Genomic DNA, 18783 nt, shown 5'->3' on the forward strand with positions numbered 1-18783 from the left:
CCAAACAGAGAGGTTCCAAACTACTATCTATAGATAACCCAGTTATATTGGTGATTTGTGAGCTGAGGCAGGATTCACGCAGTATGGAAGCTAGAAACCAACGTATAGTGCAAGCTAAAAGCCAAGAAAACCTTTGTGTTTGTGGCGGAAAAATGTGATTTTCTTTCTTTAAACATCAGTATCCCCTTTCTGCAATCTTCCCACTTACCATTATTTGTTAACCTCCACGATTCTCTGGTTATCCTAATAAAAAACACAGTGACTGAGAATAGTAACCTTTAGAGAATGCTTGCTTGGGTAGTATCTGTAAAAGCATGCTCGAATCCGATTGTTTGGCATTTGGTTACTGGTGGCTGAAGAAGTTGGATGCATCCCTAAGGCTGCCTGGAAAACCTAGATACAACCATAAGCTGTATCCATATTTTCCCAGACTCCCTGGGGCTGCATCCAACTTCTACAGCCACCGGTAGTCAAATGCGAGCCAATGGTCTTGAGCATGCTCGAGTTGCGCTCATCTCTAATAAAAGCTTGTCATATGGAAACCTTCACAAACCATGAATATGGGTTCCCGAAAAATATTTTTGGTAACTTACTCCAACTGTAGCCAAACTCGTCCTCTTTTTCAGGATCTCCGCTGGATGTAGTAGTGCCTAGTGGAGCACTGTCAGAACTCACTGAGGTTACTGGTCCAGTAACTAGATTGGAAAAGGCTGTCTTTTCAGAGTCTGAATCAGAATTACTAGAAGCCTAAAAGAGATGATTTTATTATTATTAAGCAATATATCTAAATAATACAGATATAAATATACAGTGAACTTCCTTTAATCCAGCATCTGATGATCATGAAAGTCTTGTAATCTAGCACAAAACTGTAGAACTTCACAAAGCATGAAATACAAGACTGACTTAAGACAATCTACTGAGCTGTTCAACTGGTTACACAGTACAATGTTATAGATCCGATTTTGTGATTTCTTTCTGAAGGTTATATATTCTTATTTACTGTTCCACGATTGTCCAACAGTCCAGAAATTCTGATAATTTGACAACTACAGGAATAAAGGAATTGTACTGTATAAATATATTCCACATATACACACAAACACATCAAATAATCAGTTACTTTTGACTTCTCCAGGTTTATGTCTAGATCCTTGATGTTACTTTTAGGTTTAGTAAGTCACCCCTTAAACATGTTATTGTGTTAAAAAGTCAATTTCCATTGGTTGAGCGGTATTTGGGGGTGGAGGAGATTTGCTGTTTCAACATTCAAAATCCTGTCTGACGATGCTTAAATACTGGTGGACGATCAGCAATTGTCAAATAACCTAAAAATCTGGACAACCCCTTTAATTGATCTGTAGTACTAATGGCTTTCAAATATCTTCCTGGTGATATGGTCAAGAAAAACTAATTATCCAGGACCTGAAAATATGAAATACCCCTAGCCAATAAAGCATAGCTAAACTGTTTGACTGTTTGTAAAGTTGGTACGCCAAAGTTCTGAAATAATTATGATGATCCTTTGGTTAAGCTAAGTGAGACCAGCAAGTAATCTGGCTTCCATCCTGTATTCCCTGGAGCGCAAAATGCTAGATATAATTAACCTAGAAGGCAGAGAAGGGTTTGCAGGTGGTGAAGAACCTGATAATCAAACTCCCCTTCTTCTTAAACAGCCCAGGCAGGGACAATCATGACTATACTGCATTACGATAAATACAGTGTACTAAGTCATACTGACCAAAGTTTGCAATATACATTCATTATTATTATTCACTTGGCACTTCCTGTTTTCTGACTTTTTTTTTCTCAAAAACAGGAAAGTGTCAGAAAACAGGAAGTCCAGTGTATCCCAGGCCCAGCTGAGCGCTCACAGAGAAAAGGCAGTCATGTGATTGACAGACACATTAAGCCGGGACACTCAGTACTGCCTGGAATTCCTGTATTTGGTCTGTGTTTTTTTTTTCTTTTCAACCAGCATAAGTCAGAAAATCTGCCTTCAGGAGACTGGACCTGGATTTCTGGTAAGTTCAGCTTTGTGTTTACAGCATAAGAACAGCAAAAAAAAATAATGAACGTAAATTGCAAACTTGCTTTATATCACCTCTACTGTTGATTTAGAAAGTTATAATGACAGGTACACTTTAAAGTCTCTCTGTCACTTTAAATTTGACCAACCTAGGTATTCTGAACCCCACTGATCAGTGGACAGAGTCGAAAGAGGTGTGTAGCAAAGCACTTTTTTCTTTAGTCCTCTGCCTTTCTTCTGTCCTGCTGCAGGTTGTGGGCTATAATGACCTACTGTACAATGGTGTCCATCTTCAGCAGCAGGTAAAGAAATGCTTGGCCAAATGCTTAGGCCAGGTTCACACAAAAATTTTTTGGCATGCATCACGTGCCAAGATATGTGCATCAAAAAAGCAGGACATCAATGAGTCCCATAAATGAGAATAATCTGAATCCATGCAGAAGCACAATTTACTCCCTAGCTGTACTGTATCTCCTAATCAGCTAGTTATGACAATGCAAGTCTATGAGGCTACATTGTCAGAATTAGCGAGTGTCCAGTAAGTGGATTGCACTGCTGCCACACTCTGTACCTGGATGCAGTATGGGCCGCATTACATGGCCCCATCATAACTGTAAACAAGCACCGATCTGTTAGATCATTACATGACTGGATCATCATGCAGCAAGGGCTGCACGGACATCATTAGTGATATCCATGCAGTTCTTGCTTTAAAAGTGTAATATGAAAGTATATACATTAGGTGTCCATGCTCCCCCGTGTCTTTCAGTGTTCTTTCTGCAGCCACTGGAGCAACTTCAGACCCGGTCTCTGAAGTAACAGACTGCTGAGCTAATCACCAACCGTGTCCGCCCCATCCAGCGATTGGCTAAGCAGACTGTCACTTCAGAGACCAGCTCTGAAGTTGCACCAGCAGCTGCGGGGAGAAGAGAGGAAGACACAGAGGTAACGTATATACTTTAATATTTAATAGGGCCCTATATCTCCTAAACACAATGGGTCTCAGAAATGAAACCTGTCAAAAGATATTTTTAATGACAGGTACTCTTTGAATATGAAGTGGGTTTCCAATCCTCAAGTGATCCTAGGTGCATGCTGTGCACCTGACCTAATGAAGTGGTCTAAGATGGTCCCAGGTCACCAATCCAAAATAATTAAGCCAACCCAGGTATTACCCAGGTCTAAACCACTGTGCATATACCGTAGCATACCTGTTCCATCTTAGTGGTCTCCTCCAAAGAAAAGTTAAGAACAGATTCCCATCAAAATAAAACCACACATGCACTGTAGTTCACAAGTAAAACTGATGGTTTTAAAACGATCATGCAAAAATCTAAACAAATACTGTATACAAAACCTCAACCACTGGGTTACCATGCTTCACGAATAACAATAAAAACAATGGAGGGCACAGCATGAAAGTTCTCATTAGGATAAATGCTGACATAGCAGAAATTCCTGTGGGGACTGAACAAATCTGAATTTCCTGCATAGAAACTAACCTGCTGTGCAGATTTGGTAGTAAGGGTGTATCAACTTCTGGATTTTCACTGTGGACTTCTCACCTTTCAAGTGATTTTTTTTAAATCCTCTAAACAATCTACAGGTTATTTGATTTTAAAGCGGATTTGTGTCGAGAACAGTCAGCAGAAAGATCTGCCATGTGAGAACCTATCCTGAGACAATCAATACATGCTTCACTAAGAGTGATAAACAGCATCACATTATAGATGGAACACAAACAAGCGCACGATAACAATGGAGTGCTAGGGCCAGGTACTTGAATGGCATCAGACAAACCTTAAATGGCGTGGGAGCAAAGGGGTTAGTTGGGGAACAACGGAAAGCAATTCTAACCGGATTCATAGTGCCCTACAGTGACAAGAGAACAGAATCTTAAATAATAAAAAATGCAATCTTAGAATTTGTACAGATAACAGGATGAAAAAGTGCAGCTCTTGCTGCATTGAGCAGCAGGAGCTGAGCAGATCAATATAACATTTAGTGGGAAAACTTACAGGATAACTTGTCATTTCTTATTATAAATCTCAGCTCACTCTGGGCTATGTAGTCAAATGGGTGGTACTACTCAGTGACTGACAGCTCTCTACAGGCTCATTTATACACAGATAGCTGTCCATCACTGCGCAGGACCACCCACTTGACTACTTAACCCAGAGTGAGCAGAAACAGACATTGATAAAGTTATCTGGAACTTTTCTCGCAACACTATATATCAATGTATTTTGCTCCCCCTAATCTATAATCTCATGTATTTTCAATGTGACAAATTCTCTCTAATCCAATAAACAAAGCAAATAAGAGGAAAAAAGGCACTTCATAATGTATGGAAAATAAGGTAAGGTAATAAGAGTTCTGTCTACTATCTAAGCTCTTATGGTTGCCACAAATCTAGTAAACATTAAAAGGGATATTATGATTCGTAAAAACAAAGGCACAAAATGAGTATACATATACTTACTGCAGAGTTTCCTTCAGACTTCTACACTGATTGGGTTGTCAGGCAGCCCTCTGTAGGTGTTACTGCCTGACAATATAGTGTCTAGGTGGAGGACAAATCACATGGCTGTGGTGGTCAATTACTTGCCACAGTGCTGATATGTCATGCATAGTAACAGCACTAATGTGGCCAGGGAAATATACAGGTGACCAACTGAGTCACTAAGAAGCAGAGTGTTGTGGTAAATGCACAGAGATTATTATTTATAGCATTTTATTTAACGGGGTACTCCGGTGAATAAAAATTCTTTCCAATCAACTAGTGTCAGAAAGTTTCATAGAATTATAGTTTACTTCTATTTAAAAATCTCAAGCCTTTCAGTACTTATCAGCTGCTGTTTGCCTTGCACGGGGTGGAGTTTTCTTTTCAGTCTGACACAGTGCTCCCTGCTGCCACTTCTGTCTGCGACGTGAACTATCCAAAGCGGTAGCAAATCCCAATGGAAAACATCTCCTGCTTTGGACAGTCCCTATCGCAGACAGGGGTAGCAGCAGAGAGCACGTGTCAGACTAGAAAGATCACCCCATTTCCTGTAGGGCATACAGCAGCTGATAAGTACTAGAAGTTTTGAGATTTTTTTAAATAGCAGTAAATTACAAATCTATATAACTTTCTAACAACGATTGTTTAAAAAGAGCATCCCCTTTAAAGGAACTGGAAAACCTATTAGACACTTATTAAGCATAAAAATATATGCTTACATATTATGAATACTTTGAAGGGCTTTTATTTTTAAAATACTTGCTTTAAACTTATAAACACTTTATAGGTCTTTATTAAACATGTTGCTTAGGTTCTTTTCAGAGCTTCTATGGTTTGCTGTTTAAGCTCTGCTTTTCCTCTACAAAGCTAATACTTTCCTTCTAATTGCTTTGTGTGTGCTCTATCATCTACAGGCTGTGTGAGCTGCCCTCCAAGTATTCTCTCCCCTCTGTTCACACTTGGATCTGCTGTTTATTGGTATGTTCACTTCTACTAAACTATGTTTGTGGTACAGGTGACTCCAAAGCAAACAAAGAAACAAATAAATAAGACCTGTATGTGCTTGGAAATGAACATTATCACTACTAAACAAATCAATACATTTTGTGCAGATTCGTCACAGTAGATGCTGGCATACCAGTCTTTTAGTTTGCCAACACATACCACAAATTTTGTCTAGTATTAAATGTGAACATAGCCCAACACCCTCCCTGCTATCTGTAAAGGCCGTTTAACATGGGTCACTGAATCCGCAGCAGATTAAACAGTGCGGATTTGATGCTGTGCCCAATTATTTAGTCAAATGTGCTGCGGATCCGCAGCAGAAAATCCACTGCCATGCGGAACGTGTCAAGCTAAACTAAAAAAGTGAAAAGCCATAAAGAGAAAATGGTGCACAGTAGGTAGAAGTAAATGGCACGCATCATTAACATAAAGAATGGGAGGCAGCTGGTTTTATTAATTTTCAGGAAAGAACAAATACATTTCTATGGAGGATGTTTCACCATATAATAATCCAGCTCTTCAGTGGTGAAAGTTGTTACTGTTCGGCTAGCTAGGCAAGAAGTGCAACTCAGACTTTTTTTGTTTCACCAACAAAAAGAGAGAAAAAGACAAACAAGTTAAAAACATCCAACCTTGTTAGTGGAGAACTGAGAGGGGTCAGCGAATGGGTTAGTGCATCTGAAGAGAGGTTTAGTACCAAAGGTGCTCTGTAAAGGCAAGCTTTGCTTCTAAAAAATAAAATAAATTATAAATTACTATTTATTAAGCATATAAAAATAAAACATACTGTGTTTCTCCAAAAATAAGAACTACTCCAAAAAGAAAAACTAGCACAATTTTGCAGACTTTTTGGAGAAGGCTTGAAATATAAGCCCTTCTCCTAAAATAAGCCCTAGTTACAGTCAGCTGACCAGATCCCTAACAATGGGTGGCTGAGCATCAGCCAATCAGTGCCAGACTTTTTATGCTCCGCCCACACCTGCTGAATACAAGCTGCAGGGGGGGGGGGGGGGCAGGAGTGGTGAGATGATGTACAGTGGGAAACATGGGGGGATGGAAAGTATGTGGGAAGAAAGGTATACAGTATGGGGAAACTGTACTGCTGATGTGCTGCAACAAAAACATAGTTGCCAATAGGCCCAGTTCCAGTCAAACCTTGCATCTCATCCCTGTTGGAAAGTCAATAATTTTTCCAAAATATAAATTTTGTTATTTTATCACATTTATTTGGTTTGCTTAGTTTTTCTGTTAATAGTGAGTCTATAAAGGAATTGGATACAGGGCCAGGAAGTAGTCCATGGTACATTCAGATAATTGAGGTTTAAAATTGGTGATTTCCCATTCTCTATAATGCAAACCAGTAAGAGTTCCATCACTGGGGGGGGATTTAAAAGCACAGAAGGTTGTTGGCAGAAAGAAAGATAGGGTCCATCTAGTCTGCCCTTTTTTTCCTTACTATTTTATTTACTAATAGAGTCGACTTATGCATGAATTTATTAGTCAATTGGGAGCAGATTGTGCCAATTACTATATAATATTAATATGTTTGGCATCCAAGACACGCTTCCCTTCCTTATGCCACCTCCTGGCTTGTCTACATGGGCTGCAAAATTTCATGCTGAAATATGGTGCACAATTTTACGATTTTTAATTTTACAACTCTTCCTAGGAATGTCTCTTTCTCTGGACAGATGCAAACCAAAAACAAAGATTTTGGCACATTTAGCAAAAGTATTTGAAGGCACGTGGTTTTATAGATCCCCCTAGGCATGTTTACTACCTTTTACAAGCGTTATTAGACTAGCAAGCAAAGCGAATGACAAGCAGATATTTCAAGCAGAATATTTACCTTGGATGTGTTGTGAGAGAAGGGGTTAGTATGTGGCTGCCCCCTGAAAGTGGAGGCAGATGAAGAGCAATACAAAGATTCAGGCTAGAGAAGAAAATTAAGGAAACATTCTGTAAATTCATATGAATCAGAAACCATAATTGGGGGGTGAGGGTCAAATTAAGTGAAAAAATAAAAAAGGTCAAAGGTCTGTATTGGCTATTGAGCAAAGTCAGTCTAAATTCTAGTAATTATACATCAGTATTGTAAAATATTATTGAGCATAATGATTTTTCATGTTAGTGTATACAGACGTAACAATACACTTGAAGCCATACACTGCCATACACATGTCCACAACCCCTGACAGTGCTAAATTCTGGGACACACACTTTCCTTGCTGTTATATGGACCCTACTTACATAAATGTATAACTCTACCCTGGATAGTATATGGCGTAGAAGAAATAACAGATTAAATAATCACAGCTCATTGATAATACTGCCCAGCCGTCTCCTCCTCCTAGTAAGCAAGATTTTCTGGTACTTACTCTGGGTCTGTTCACAATACTCTGCACCAGAAAGACAACGGGATTTCCAGCTCTTCTTATGGCCTCTACCGCCTGCTCATGACTGGCGTCTCGGAGATCAGTGCCATCCACCTGAAATTCAGGTCATTAAATTGCAGAAGGCTCTCAAAGGTAACTTCTAAAACTTAAGGAGATCTCATGCGCTACCTTAAAAAAAATCCCAAAGCTGAATGTAGAGGAAAAAAAGGAAAAAAGTCCCCTCCTATGGCCACTGCACTGATGCATGTATGCACTAGAGAGGTGTTATAAATAGATGTCAGTAATAGGCTTTATTGAGCAAAAAGCCTTGGTACAATAGCTTTACGTTGGAAGTGATTTTCTAAATGGCTTTACTGCTAGGATCACCATTGTAGACTGGGTTCTCAGAAGTTAATCTGAAGCTTACGGCTGACTGTCGACTCATTAAAGCAAACAGAAAGAGACAATTTAAGATTGAGGATGGTAATCTAGTTGAGGGAAAATCCACAGCATGGTGCCAAGTCCCACTCACTCAAGTCTCAGTTTATGTTTCCAAGTTTCACTGGGACAATTGCTGGTACTTATCTATTTTGGAAATAAAATAATCTCAGATAATATCGAAGGACGCCTTTAAAATGAGTCACGGGAGACCATTAGGAAGATGCTGAATTTTTATACATTTATAGATTGTGTGCATAATTTCATATAACCTCAGCGTCCTGAGACAAATTAAAGAAGAAATCATCTTACTAGCCATATTGTGAGCATATTCTAATTTCTTACTGTATATTGTAGTGTACACAGTAAGCTAAAAGTAGTATATTAGAAAACAAAAAAGATAACACGTGTGATTCTTCTTATGGTGTGCTAATATTTATATGGCATACTCCAACACAAGGAAATTGCATTTGTTGTCTAATATATTTCTGCAGGCGCGGGAACAATACTCAAGGCTTTGTTCATCAAAGAACCATATGTTCACATAAAAGTTAGGTGCCCAGTTGTTGCCCAATTTTACCTCCACAATCCTATCTCCAGTTTTCAGTGTTCCATTCTTCCCTGCAGGACTGTCCTCTAGGATATGTTTGATGAAGATTCCTCTCATTACTTCCCCATTGCTTAAACGGCTCCCCATGCCTCTGCCACCAACAATGCTTATCCCCAGAGATTTTCCAGGCTCTCGCCAAAGCTCTACCCTGGGGGACGAAGATAAAGTACAGAAATAAGCTCATGAATATTACAAACATATACAGCACTGATGTGCGCAAAGGTGTTCCAAGCATTCTTGGAGTTTCTGAAGTACATGTGCATACCTTCTTGGGTTATTCCAGTTGCTGAATGCAGCATTTTCCAGTTCACTTTCCTCCCCTTCTCCTTCTTCGCGCTCTGGCAGCTCAGGAGCATCACTGAAAAAGAACACAAGAGAAAAAGATTCATCCCATTATCTCAGACATTTTAAAACAACCTTCCAATTTCGACAAGTCATAGTGATAAGTCAGAAATATTCATCAGGGTGGGTTAAAGTGGTTGACCGGTGTATAGTACTAATTTATTATGTGGTTGTAGTTATGGGGAATATAAGGGCCCATTCAAAATGAGGAAAACAGGCGGAAATTCCTAGCAGAATACCCGCCATGGACTCTGTTCAGAATTCCGCCTGCCTCACTGCCTCAACGTTAAGTATATGGGGCTTCCGCGGCTCTCCGCTGAAAGAATTGACAAGTCATTGAGGCAGGTGGAATTCTGAGCGGAGTCCAGGGCTGAGATTCCTCTCGGAATTCCCGCCTATTTTCCACAGTGTAACGGGCCCTAATAGCGCTCACCCGCCCTGCATAATATGCCAAGTGGTGATTTCCTGTCTGCACTGCACAGCAACAGAAGTTCTGAAGAAGAGAACAACAGGGGGCAGCGGGCAGTCTGGGAACTGGCAGCTGTTAAGGGTAAAAATACAGAGCTAGTATTGTTCCCCACAGCCACAGATCCATGGCAGCAATCTACCTTTGTGTTCCCAAGCCTACAGCTTCAGCACAGTAAGTAATACGACAACTGAACCTATCTGTCAACCAAAGTTCATTGGATTTTATAGATGTTTGCTCCAATTTCAGACCATATTCTTCTAGCTCACAACCACTTCTGTTTATTAAGCCACTTCCACTGATTTATTATGTATATAATCTATTTTCTAAACATTAGGCCCAGTGTAGTGCTCACCTATTGTTCTGTACAGTAAATAGATCTAGCGGCACAGTTCCTTCACTCAGCTGCCCAATACTCGCCCGATGGGCTTCCAAATTTTCACTTGGAACATATGTAATGCTATAAGAGAAAAGGTTGCAGTGAACATTTATGCTTCCAGGTTACAGGATGTTCTCTAAGATGAAAAGACAAAGTCAAACCTTTACTAGTGGATTAGCCCTAGAGAGTTAGCTGTTGGTTAACATATGAGAATATGAGGAGATAAAAAGTAATAACACTGCAATATGTAGTCACTGCAGCTATTTTTGCTGCAGATTTGGATTTTTTTTTTTGAAGATGTTACAATCCTAGAGACACGTCATACTGTTTGATCAGTCTGGTTGTTCAGACCCCTACTGATGATAGAGTCGGTGAACCACATGGTTGTGTTCCTGACTCAGGATCGCTGCTCTATCTGACTCCAGGAAATAGGACGGCAGGCTTACTATAGGAGCCAACTTCTGTAGGAGACCGGAGCAAGTTGGGAAGTTCAACGCACATTTCTGTGCTTCTTTGGGTTTTAGAACAATCGGTGAAGGTCTGAGCATGAAGACCCTGACTGGTCAAAACTTTTAACATGTCTGTGTTTTTAAAGTGACAATTTTATGCAGCCCTGGAAGCAGATTTTTATTGTCTAAACTAAAGGCTGTGTAGAATATATATATATATATATATATATATATATATGGCCCTTATTGAAATCCAGTGCCCCAGTGCAAAATAAGGGATACAGCCTGGGGTAAAGCCTGATCTGCATAAGCCCTGCATGCCCACAGACCTTAGACTGACAGGCAGAAGTCTGTACTTTCAGCCTGGCCCAGCTCAAGTACTTATGATGTGAATGGTGGAAAATGCGCTCTAATCTGCAGCCTTAGACTGATCTGCACACACACAGAGCGGGTTAGTCTCATTGCCTCTAGTGATGACCTGTGCTAGGCAAAGTGTGCATGTGCAGATAACAATGTAATGCCATCTAGAGGAGAGCAGATCAGTGCACCAGACTGGGCCAGGCTAGTACAAATTTCTGCCCGTCAGTCATGCACACATCAGTTCTTTCTATTTTGCGTCCGGGGTTGGAAGCACTCCGTATAGTTGTGGCACCAGGGTACTGCAGCCTCGACTCCTATTCACTTTGATAGGAGCCAAGATTGCAGTAACAGAGTGCTGTGTCAGCACCCTGCTAATCAACTATTTATTGCCTATCCACTGGAACAACTATCAATGGTTTTTTTCCCCCTGTAAATTACAGTAATACAGTAGTAAATTACACTATGCTCACCAGCTCCTTCACTCCAGTTCACTCTCAGCCTTTTGTTTGGCTGTTTTGATACAACTATTTTAGACCATCACCAATAGAGCATGGAGAGAGTGTCACCAAGGGAAATAAACAGAGGGGAACCCCTAGCAGACTTTCTTTTTTTCTATTCAGAATGTTTTTTTTTTTCCTGGTGCCAGGGGCCATAAGAAATGTAAGAAAATAAATCTATAAAATAAATCATGTGGATTTGTTGCAGAATGTGATTATCACTTCCCCGCTAAAGTTAATAGGAAAAACCTGCAGATCCACACTGGTTCTGACATCAAAACGGACATGCTGTAGATCTGACACCATAACATAATCACTGCAGATCTATGCTACGTGTTTCCATAACTAAAGGGGTATTCCAATGGATCAGATATATGAAAAATTATGTTTGGACAGGACCTAAAAAGAAAAACAAAAAATGCAATACTTACCTTCCGCGCTTCCCCACAGCTGTCATGGTCCTATTACACAGCAGCACTTCTAGGGTTAGGACCAGCACAAAGAACTGCCTAGTCAATCAGAGGCCACAGTGGTGTCCCACCTCAAACACAGATTGGCTAAACAAGCAATTCATTCTACTGACCCTCACATAGATGTGCAGCAGGACTGAGTTCTGTGATACAGTCAGTGATGAAGTGTCAACAAAGGCAAGTATTTTTATTTTTAGCCATTGCCTAAGCAGAATTCATCATAAAAGTTATTGCCCAGAATATGTGCGGTTGTGAAATAATACTTAGGACTGTATTAAAGGGGTACAGAAAAAAACAGTTTTTAAATCAACTAGTGCCAGAAAATTATACAGGTTTGTAAATTACTTCTATTTAAGAGATTCATTTCTATCAATACTTATTAGCTGCTGTATGCCCTACAGAAAGTGATGTATTGTTTCAAGTCTGACACACAGCGCTCTCTGCTGCCACCCCTGTCCAAGACAGGAACTGTCCATAGCAGGAGCCACTCCCTATAGGAAACCTCTTCTGCTCTGGACAGCTCCTGTCATGGACAGAGGTGGCAGCAAAGAGCACCATGTCAGACTGGAAAGAAAACACCACTTCCTGCAGAGCATACAGCAGCTGATAAGTACAAATCAGTATAACTTTCTGACATTGAATTATTTAAAAACATTTTTATTTCTCTAGAGTATCCCTTTAAGTGTCTGTGTTTCAGACATTAATAATATAAAAGTTATTGATGACTATGTGAATATCTGATGAAAAATACAAATTGCCATGTTCTATTGGACACCATATTATGTGGTGAGCTCTAAAAGGAGAATATGGTTGCACAGGCAACAAAAGTCTGTGCCAAAGATGAATTTGAAAAGTTTTCTTTTCCCTACAATTACAAGATGGCATCTAATTGGGTCCATGACTAATATATATATATATATATATATATATATATATATATATATATATATATATATATATAGTGTTCCTGCACATTCACGGACGTGGAATGCATGTACTGGAGCCCCCCCCCGCGCCCGGACAGCATCTGTAATTAGATGCTGAGAGCGGGGGAGACTGTATTCATAAGCGCGGCGCTGTAATGAATCAGCCGCGCGGTGCTGTTACTTATGAATACAGTCTCCCCCGCTCTCAGCATCTAACTACAGATGCTGTCCAGGCGCGGGGGCTCCAGTACATGCATTCCACGTCCGTGATCCGTCAGGATCACGAAACGTGGGAATGCAGCCTAAATCTGACAGGCTGTGTGTGCAATGCCCCCTTTAACACCAAGCCCCACTCCCTTTTTTATTTTTTCGTGTGGCAATAGAGCATAAGGCTGGGTCCACACTACGTTTTTGCAAAAAAAAAAAAAAAACGGATGGAAAAAACGGATGCAGTTGTGTGCGTCAGTTTTTCAATTGACTTCCATTATAAAAAGAAAAACGGATCAAAACGCATCGCTTTTTTTAACGTACACAAAAACGTGGCTGGCCTCACTTTTGTGTATGTAAAAAAAATGGATGCGTTTTTTTTTTTATAATGGAAGTCAATAAAAAAACGGATTAAAACAGATGCACACAACTGCATCTTTTGTTTTTTTTTGCAACGGATGAAAGAAACGGATTGCAAAAACGCTCAGCTCACCAAAAAGTCACAAATTTTGCACAAAAATGTGTGACCTTTTTAACGTCAAAACTGGCATATAAAGAGAAGTAAAAGTGTCTTTTTCTTTACTAGACTGTTAGTCGCTCTGTTCAGACACGTCAGAAAAGTCACCTAAAGCCAACAACTGACCAGTAGAAATGAGATTATAGAAAGCTTTAAATCCCTGATTGACGGGCTTACACACTGCAGTACGAGGCTCAGCCTCCAATGCAAATGATCCATGTCCTAGAAAACACGGATAGGTCGGCATAATGGCTTATAATTTCTGGATTATGCTGTTGTGTACATTTTGATGGCGGCATTCCTAATGAACGATTATATTTCTGAGTAAAAGCTTGTTTTCTGCAATTTACACGGCAAGGAACGAGTTACAAAATTGTCAATAATACGCTCCCTCTAATAAAGACCTGAAGAGCATTGCTCTGACAGAAGAATATACATAATTTTTATTTGATTTCATATTATGTACTAAATTGAATCAAGGGAGATAAAAATACCATGAAGCCCACCAGCACCTTAATCAAGCATCACAGCTGGTGGCTACCAACACAAGTGCTTTGGGAATTAGCCAATAAACATGACGATATCACAGCTAAAATGAATTTGATCCACTGCCTGGCACCTGGGTTTTTTGACTGACATCCAATGAGTAGGAGTCAGATAAACAACTCATGAATGCATGATCAAGATTTTGCTTTCAATACAAAATGTGTTGTCTATAGGAGGAGGGGAAAAATTCTTTTTTTTTTTTTTTTTTTCTTCCTTCAAAATTTTGCTTAATAATAAACTGACTGAATCCATAGAAAGTAATGAACTCTCATTTACTCCTTTTATTTTATCATAAATAGTTTTATGGCAAACATGTTTTTATTCATCCCATTTTTCTTATTACAAGTACAATTCACGGACTACTTGGCTAACGTGGCTATCATTAACAATATTGTGGTCAATTCGCATCCAACTGCATTCTGCATGGCCGGCGCCTTTAGTAAATCACTAAGGAGATCAGGACATTGCAGCGTTCTAAATGGGATAATGACTTAGGACATGATCCTGGGACTTGGGCTACGGAGTGAGTGACTTTAGAAAAGACCAGATATAACCAGGTCAGGGAAAGTCTGGATAAGTAAAGAAAAATCACATTATGATGTTTAGTGTGCATGTAATGCTTACAGACTCAAATGTGCTTAAATCCTTTTTTGTTTTAGGCTATGTTGACATAAAATAATAGTAAAATACAGCTGTAATTATGAGGTAAAAAAAACCCAGTCATATATTCAATATATTTATGCACTCCACTGAAGTTACTAGGAAACTGGCTGCCAGTGCATGCACCGTAAAGGATAAAAGTCATAATTGATCATTGAACATGCTCAATATTTACTACTTTTGCAATATATGAAATATATTCTTTTTCCACCTATTCACATATTGTTTTATTTCCACTCAAAATTACGGTAGTATTTAGCTTTTATTTTACTGTGTGTGACCCTAGCCTTAGGGTTCATTCACATGTTGCGATTGTGATGAGGTTATTGCTCATGTCTAAGAATCACACAAGGCATACCACAATTGGGATAATTTCTGAACACGAGTAATAATAACGCAGCGCAACTGCAATGCAGGGCAAATTCTACATGCTAAACTATTATTGTAAATGAAATTCAGTCTGGGTTCACACTGCATTTTGATCCTTTTTTTTTTTTTTTTACAATTGAAGTCAAGTCAATGGAATAACAGATCTGTTTTTCATCCGTTTTTTTGCATAAAACAGATGAAAAAACAAAAACAGTGTGAACCCTGCCTCAATGGAAACATACTTATTGTATCCCTTCTATTAGGCTGGGTTCACGCTACGTTTTTGCAATCCATTTTTTTTTTTTTTTTACGAATTCATTTGTGTGCATCCATTTTTCCTTTGGCTTCCATTATAAAAAAGGGATCAAAACTGATCCGATTTTTTTTTTAAGGACACAAAAATGAGGTATAGATCAGTTTTTTTTAAATAATGGAAGTCAATAGAAAAACAAATGCACACAAATACATCTGTTTTTTTTTTAAATGGATTGTTAAAGTGTCGTTTGAACTCCGCCTTACTTGTATGAATGCTCACAGGTAAAAAAATTTTTTTTTTTAATCTGCTTCATAAAAACTACAAGAACAAATGCAAATGTGCTAAATAACTAAAAACTGTGTAATTTACTACTGGAAGACTACACTTGCTCACAGAGGAAGGTTATCAGTTATTTCAGTCTGACATAATCATGGCCTTTTCCTGTGGATAGGCTGGGTTCAACACTGCGTTTCGATCTGTGTCTTTTTTTTTTATAATGGAGATCAAAGGGAAAACGGATTCATAAAAAGGATATGTTAAAGGAACTTCAAAAACTCATTGATTTCCATTATTTAAAAAAAAAAAAAAAATCTGTTTACCACATTTTTATGTAGGCTTTAAAAAAATTTTTTTTAATGAAAGCCAATGGAAAATGGTTGCAGACAAAAGATTGTTTTTTTTTTCATTAAATGTATACGTTAAAAGGGCCGCAAAAACGCTGTGTCAATCCAGCCTTAGATTTAAAAAAAATATATGAAAATGTTTGATAGCATGTTAAAAATAAAAGAAAGAAAAATATTTAGAAGATAATCCCAATAAGTTCAATTATGTTTAAAGTGCTGAAAACAAGAATTATTTATTAAGATGCTATCCCTTTATTCTAGTTATATGCAACAAAGTTTCAGGAATCTGAAGGAGTAAAGTAAAGCGTGTTCCATTTCTAAAATAATGTACATCTCCTTTGGGGGAACAATGTGTCCATGCAATGTTTCACTAGACTTAAAAAGAAAATATCAAGCACAATATAACAACATTGTATTTTATTAGTTAGAGATCGATCCTCCTATTTTTCAGATTGAATCCAGAAGAAAAAACAAGGAAATAGATTAACAATCTGCCACCAATTTTGGTTAAGGAGAAAAAAAAGTTCCTCTTAACCTGGGATGGGGAACCTGTGACCCTATAGCAGTTTAAAAACTACAATTCCCATAATGCCTGGGGGGGGGGGGGGGGGGAAGCTTTAGCCTTGGCTGTCCTGGCGTGATGGGAATTGTAGTTATGGAACAGTTGGAGAGCCACAGCTTCCCCATCCCTCATCTAAATTAAGTGAGATGATACTGTTACTTTAGCCTGCGACCTGCAGCAACTGTTTTACCTAGCTATGCAAGATCAAGGAGTGAGGACAGGTCTTGCTGGCCCAGCAGAGACTGATGACTGCAGTGCCCCCTCTATGTTACAGGCAGGTACAAGAACAGTCTCTGGTGTGAACCCCATGTATGTCAACTTGAGGGTGGAGGGGGTCTCTGATACTGGAGTGGAAGTTCTGCTTTAGTGTATTACTACATTTTATACTGGTAAATATTGTTCTACAGTAGCAAAATTACACTTTAAAGGGAACCTGTCACCAAGAAAAAACTATCTGCACAATGCGTCATATAGCAGATTGATATATAACTTTGTGGAAAACTATTCCATATAACTTGTAATTTGTTGGTAAAATCCCTGATCATGCTGGGCGAAGGACTCCAGTGGACAATGTCACTCAATGGACTGGACTCATCAGGAAACATCAGAGATCAACCATTTACAAGTTATATTAAAACTTTTCCTATAAGAATATATATCTCAATCTGCTCAGTTCTTCCTGCTCTATAACATGATGTTGATAGCTTAAGTAGCATTTTCATGGTGATAGGTTCCCTTTAAGGACATATCTATCACACATTAGAAGAAAGGAAGGCACAGAATTACACAGCTAGGTCACACAGTAGGCAAAATGAAGCGAACTAAAAGAAACCTAAACGTTCCTATCCTTGTCCTTTTTTTTTTCGCAGTCGACATTTACCTCTTTCCAGCTGCAACTACTCGACAAGGAATGCAATCACTGCTTTCTTCAAGGAAAACAGTTCAAGGCAGGGAGGAAAGGGTTAGGATAGAGAGAGAGAGAGAGAGAGAGAGGAAAAAAAGAACCTCACAGTAGTCCATGCAGAAAACAAGAGAATTTGCATGATGGCGCAAGCAGTGCATGCAAGGGAGAAGAGACTCTCAGAATGGTTAATGCCAGCATTACACAAGGACATTTTATTACAGAAAGTCACTTGTGTAACACAGTAAGGGTGTCTAAAAAGGGTTAAAACAGCAAACGTTAAGAGGTTGACACATAAAAGATACAAAGATGTAAGAGAATTGTCAGTCTCTGGATCACTATGCGGAAATGAATATTAAGAAGGGTGAGGTGGAGAGACGAGTAGAAGCCATGCCGAGCTTTCGAATCACCGATACTCACACATAAAATGGGGCCTGATCATCAGCAGGTGCGGGAGAAGATCTAGAATGGGAAGCATATAATGCAGCATCTTTTTACAATAGTGTTAACAATCGCCAAAGCCCCGCGCTGCCTGCGCAAAGCATACATATGTAGTTAAAAGTACGTGGAATTTTATTTTGTGTATTTTTTTTTTTGTTAGCTAAATCCCATCTCCCTTTTATCAACACCTCCCCCAGAAAGCATCTGCTCATTCTGTGTCTATAGCCGTGATTATCAACAAGGATGAGGAAATGTTCCTGCCATCCGTCTCTCTCCCTTGATCAGGATTGTATTCTTTAGGTGAGGGCAGGTGAATTCCATTTCATACTGGTAATTATCTGACAGATGTTGGAAGCAGCTGCTGCGGTATGCAAAGCCCTGGCTCTTAGAACAGCGCAGATAGCAGAAGCTTCTGGCAAGGTGGATTGTGAAGTGGGACGACATGCATTCTGCGAGTGGCCGCACAGCTGGTTCTCTGTGCAAAACAACGCAAACCTGCAACCCCAACCAGCTGTTTTAAAGCTTGTCAAACTGAAATCATTCCATCCTTTTAGAGCAAAAAAAAAAAAAAAAAAAAGTAACAAAAAAAAAAAATTCAATATGTTTATCTTGGAAATCTCCCCATTCTCACTCTGTTCCACATACAAGGTGGCTGTACCATCTAAGGCGTGGTAAACGAGACTTTTACAAAGGTATTTTCATAACTTGGAATGCCCCAACACCAGACAATATGAGACAACAATTAGGAAGAAGATACTGAGCCACACACTTTGGGAAGTGTTTTACAAGTGCTGCACAGATGTAGGTGAGTTGATTTTCAATTAACCCCTTTGGGACTGCAACTGTGAATAG

The 18783-nt window shown here is 39.2% G+C and overlaps 1 protein-coding gene across 10 annotated transcripts in view; it reads right to left on the reverse strand.

Moving 5' to 3' along the window:
* MPDZ (multiple PDZ domain crumbs cell polarity complex component) overlaps positions 1-18783 on the reverse strand; it is a 117179-nt gene that overhangs the window by 42117 nt on the left and 56279 nt on the right. For 4 of the 10 annotated variants that reach the window (XM_069961962.1, XM_069961960.1, XM_069961965.1 and 1 more), the window contains 9 exons: positions 17911-17952; positions 10124-10228; positions 9226-9318; positions 8931-9108; positions 7916-8026; positions 7387-7470; positions 6170-6265; positions 3830-3901; positions 594-747 (listed from right to left, as the gene is read on the reverse strand). In XM_069961962.1, coding sequence (XP_069818063.1) covers positions 594-747; positions 3830-3901; positions 6170-6265; positions 7387-7470; positions 7916-8026; positions 8931-9108; positions 9226-9318; positions 10124-10228; positions 17911-17952 — 935 coding nt within the window. The remainder of the gene's footprint in view (positions 1-593; positions 748-3829; positions 3902-6169; positions 6266-7386; positions 7471-7915; positions 8027-8930; positions 9109-9225; positions 9319-10123; positions 10229-17910; positions 17953-18783) is intronic. The other 6 variants (XM_069961964.1, XM_069961963.1, XM_069961968.1 and 3 more) reach the window with 4 other exon arrangements.

This window comes from Dendropsophus ebraccatus, chromosome 3 (genome assembly GCF_027789765.1).
Source record: "Dendropsophus ebraccatus isolate aDenEbr1 chromosome 3, aDenEbr1.pat, whole genome shotgun sequence".
Lineage (NCBI taxonomy): Eukaryota > Metazoa > Chordata > Amphibia > Anura > Hylidae > Dendropsophus > Dendropsophus ebraccatus.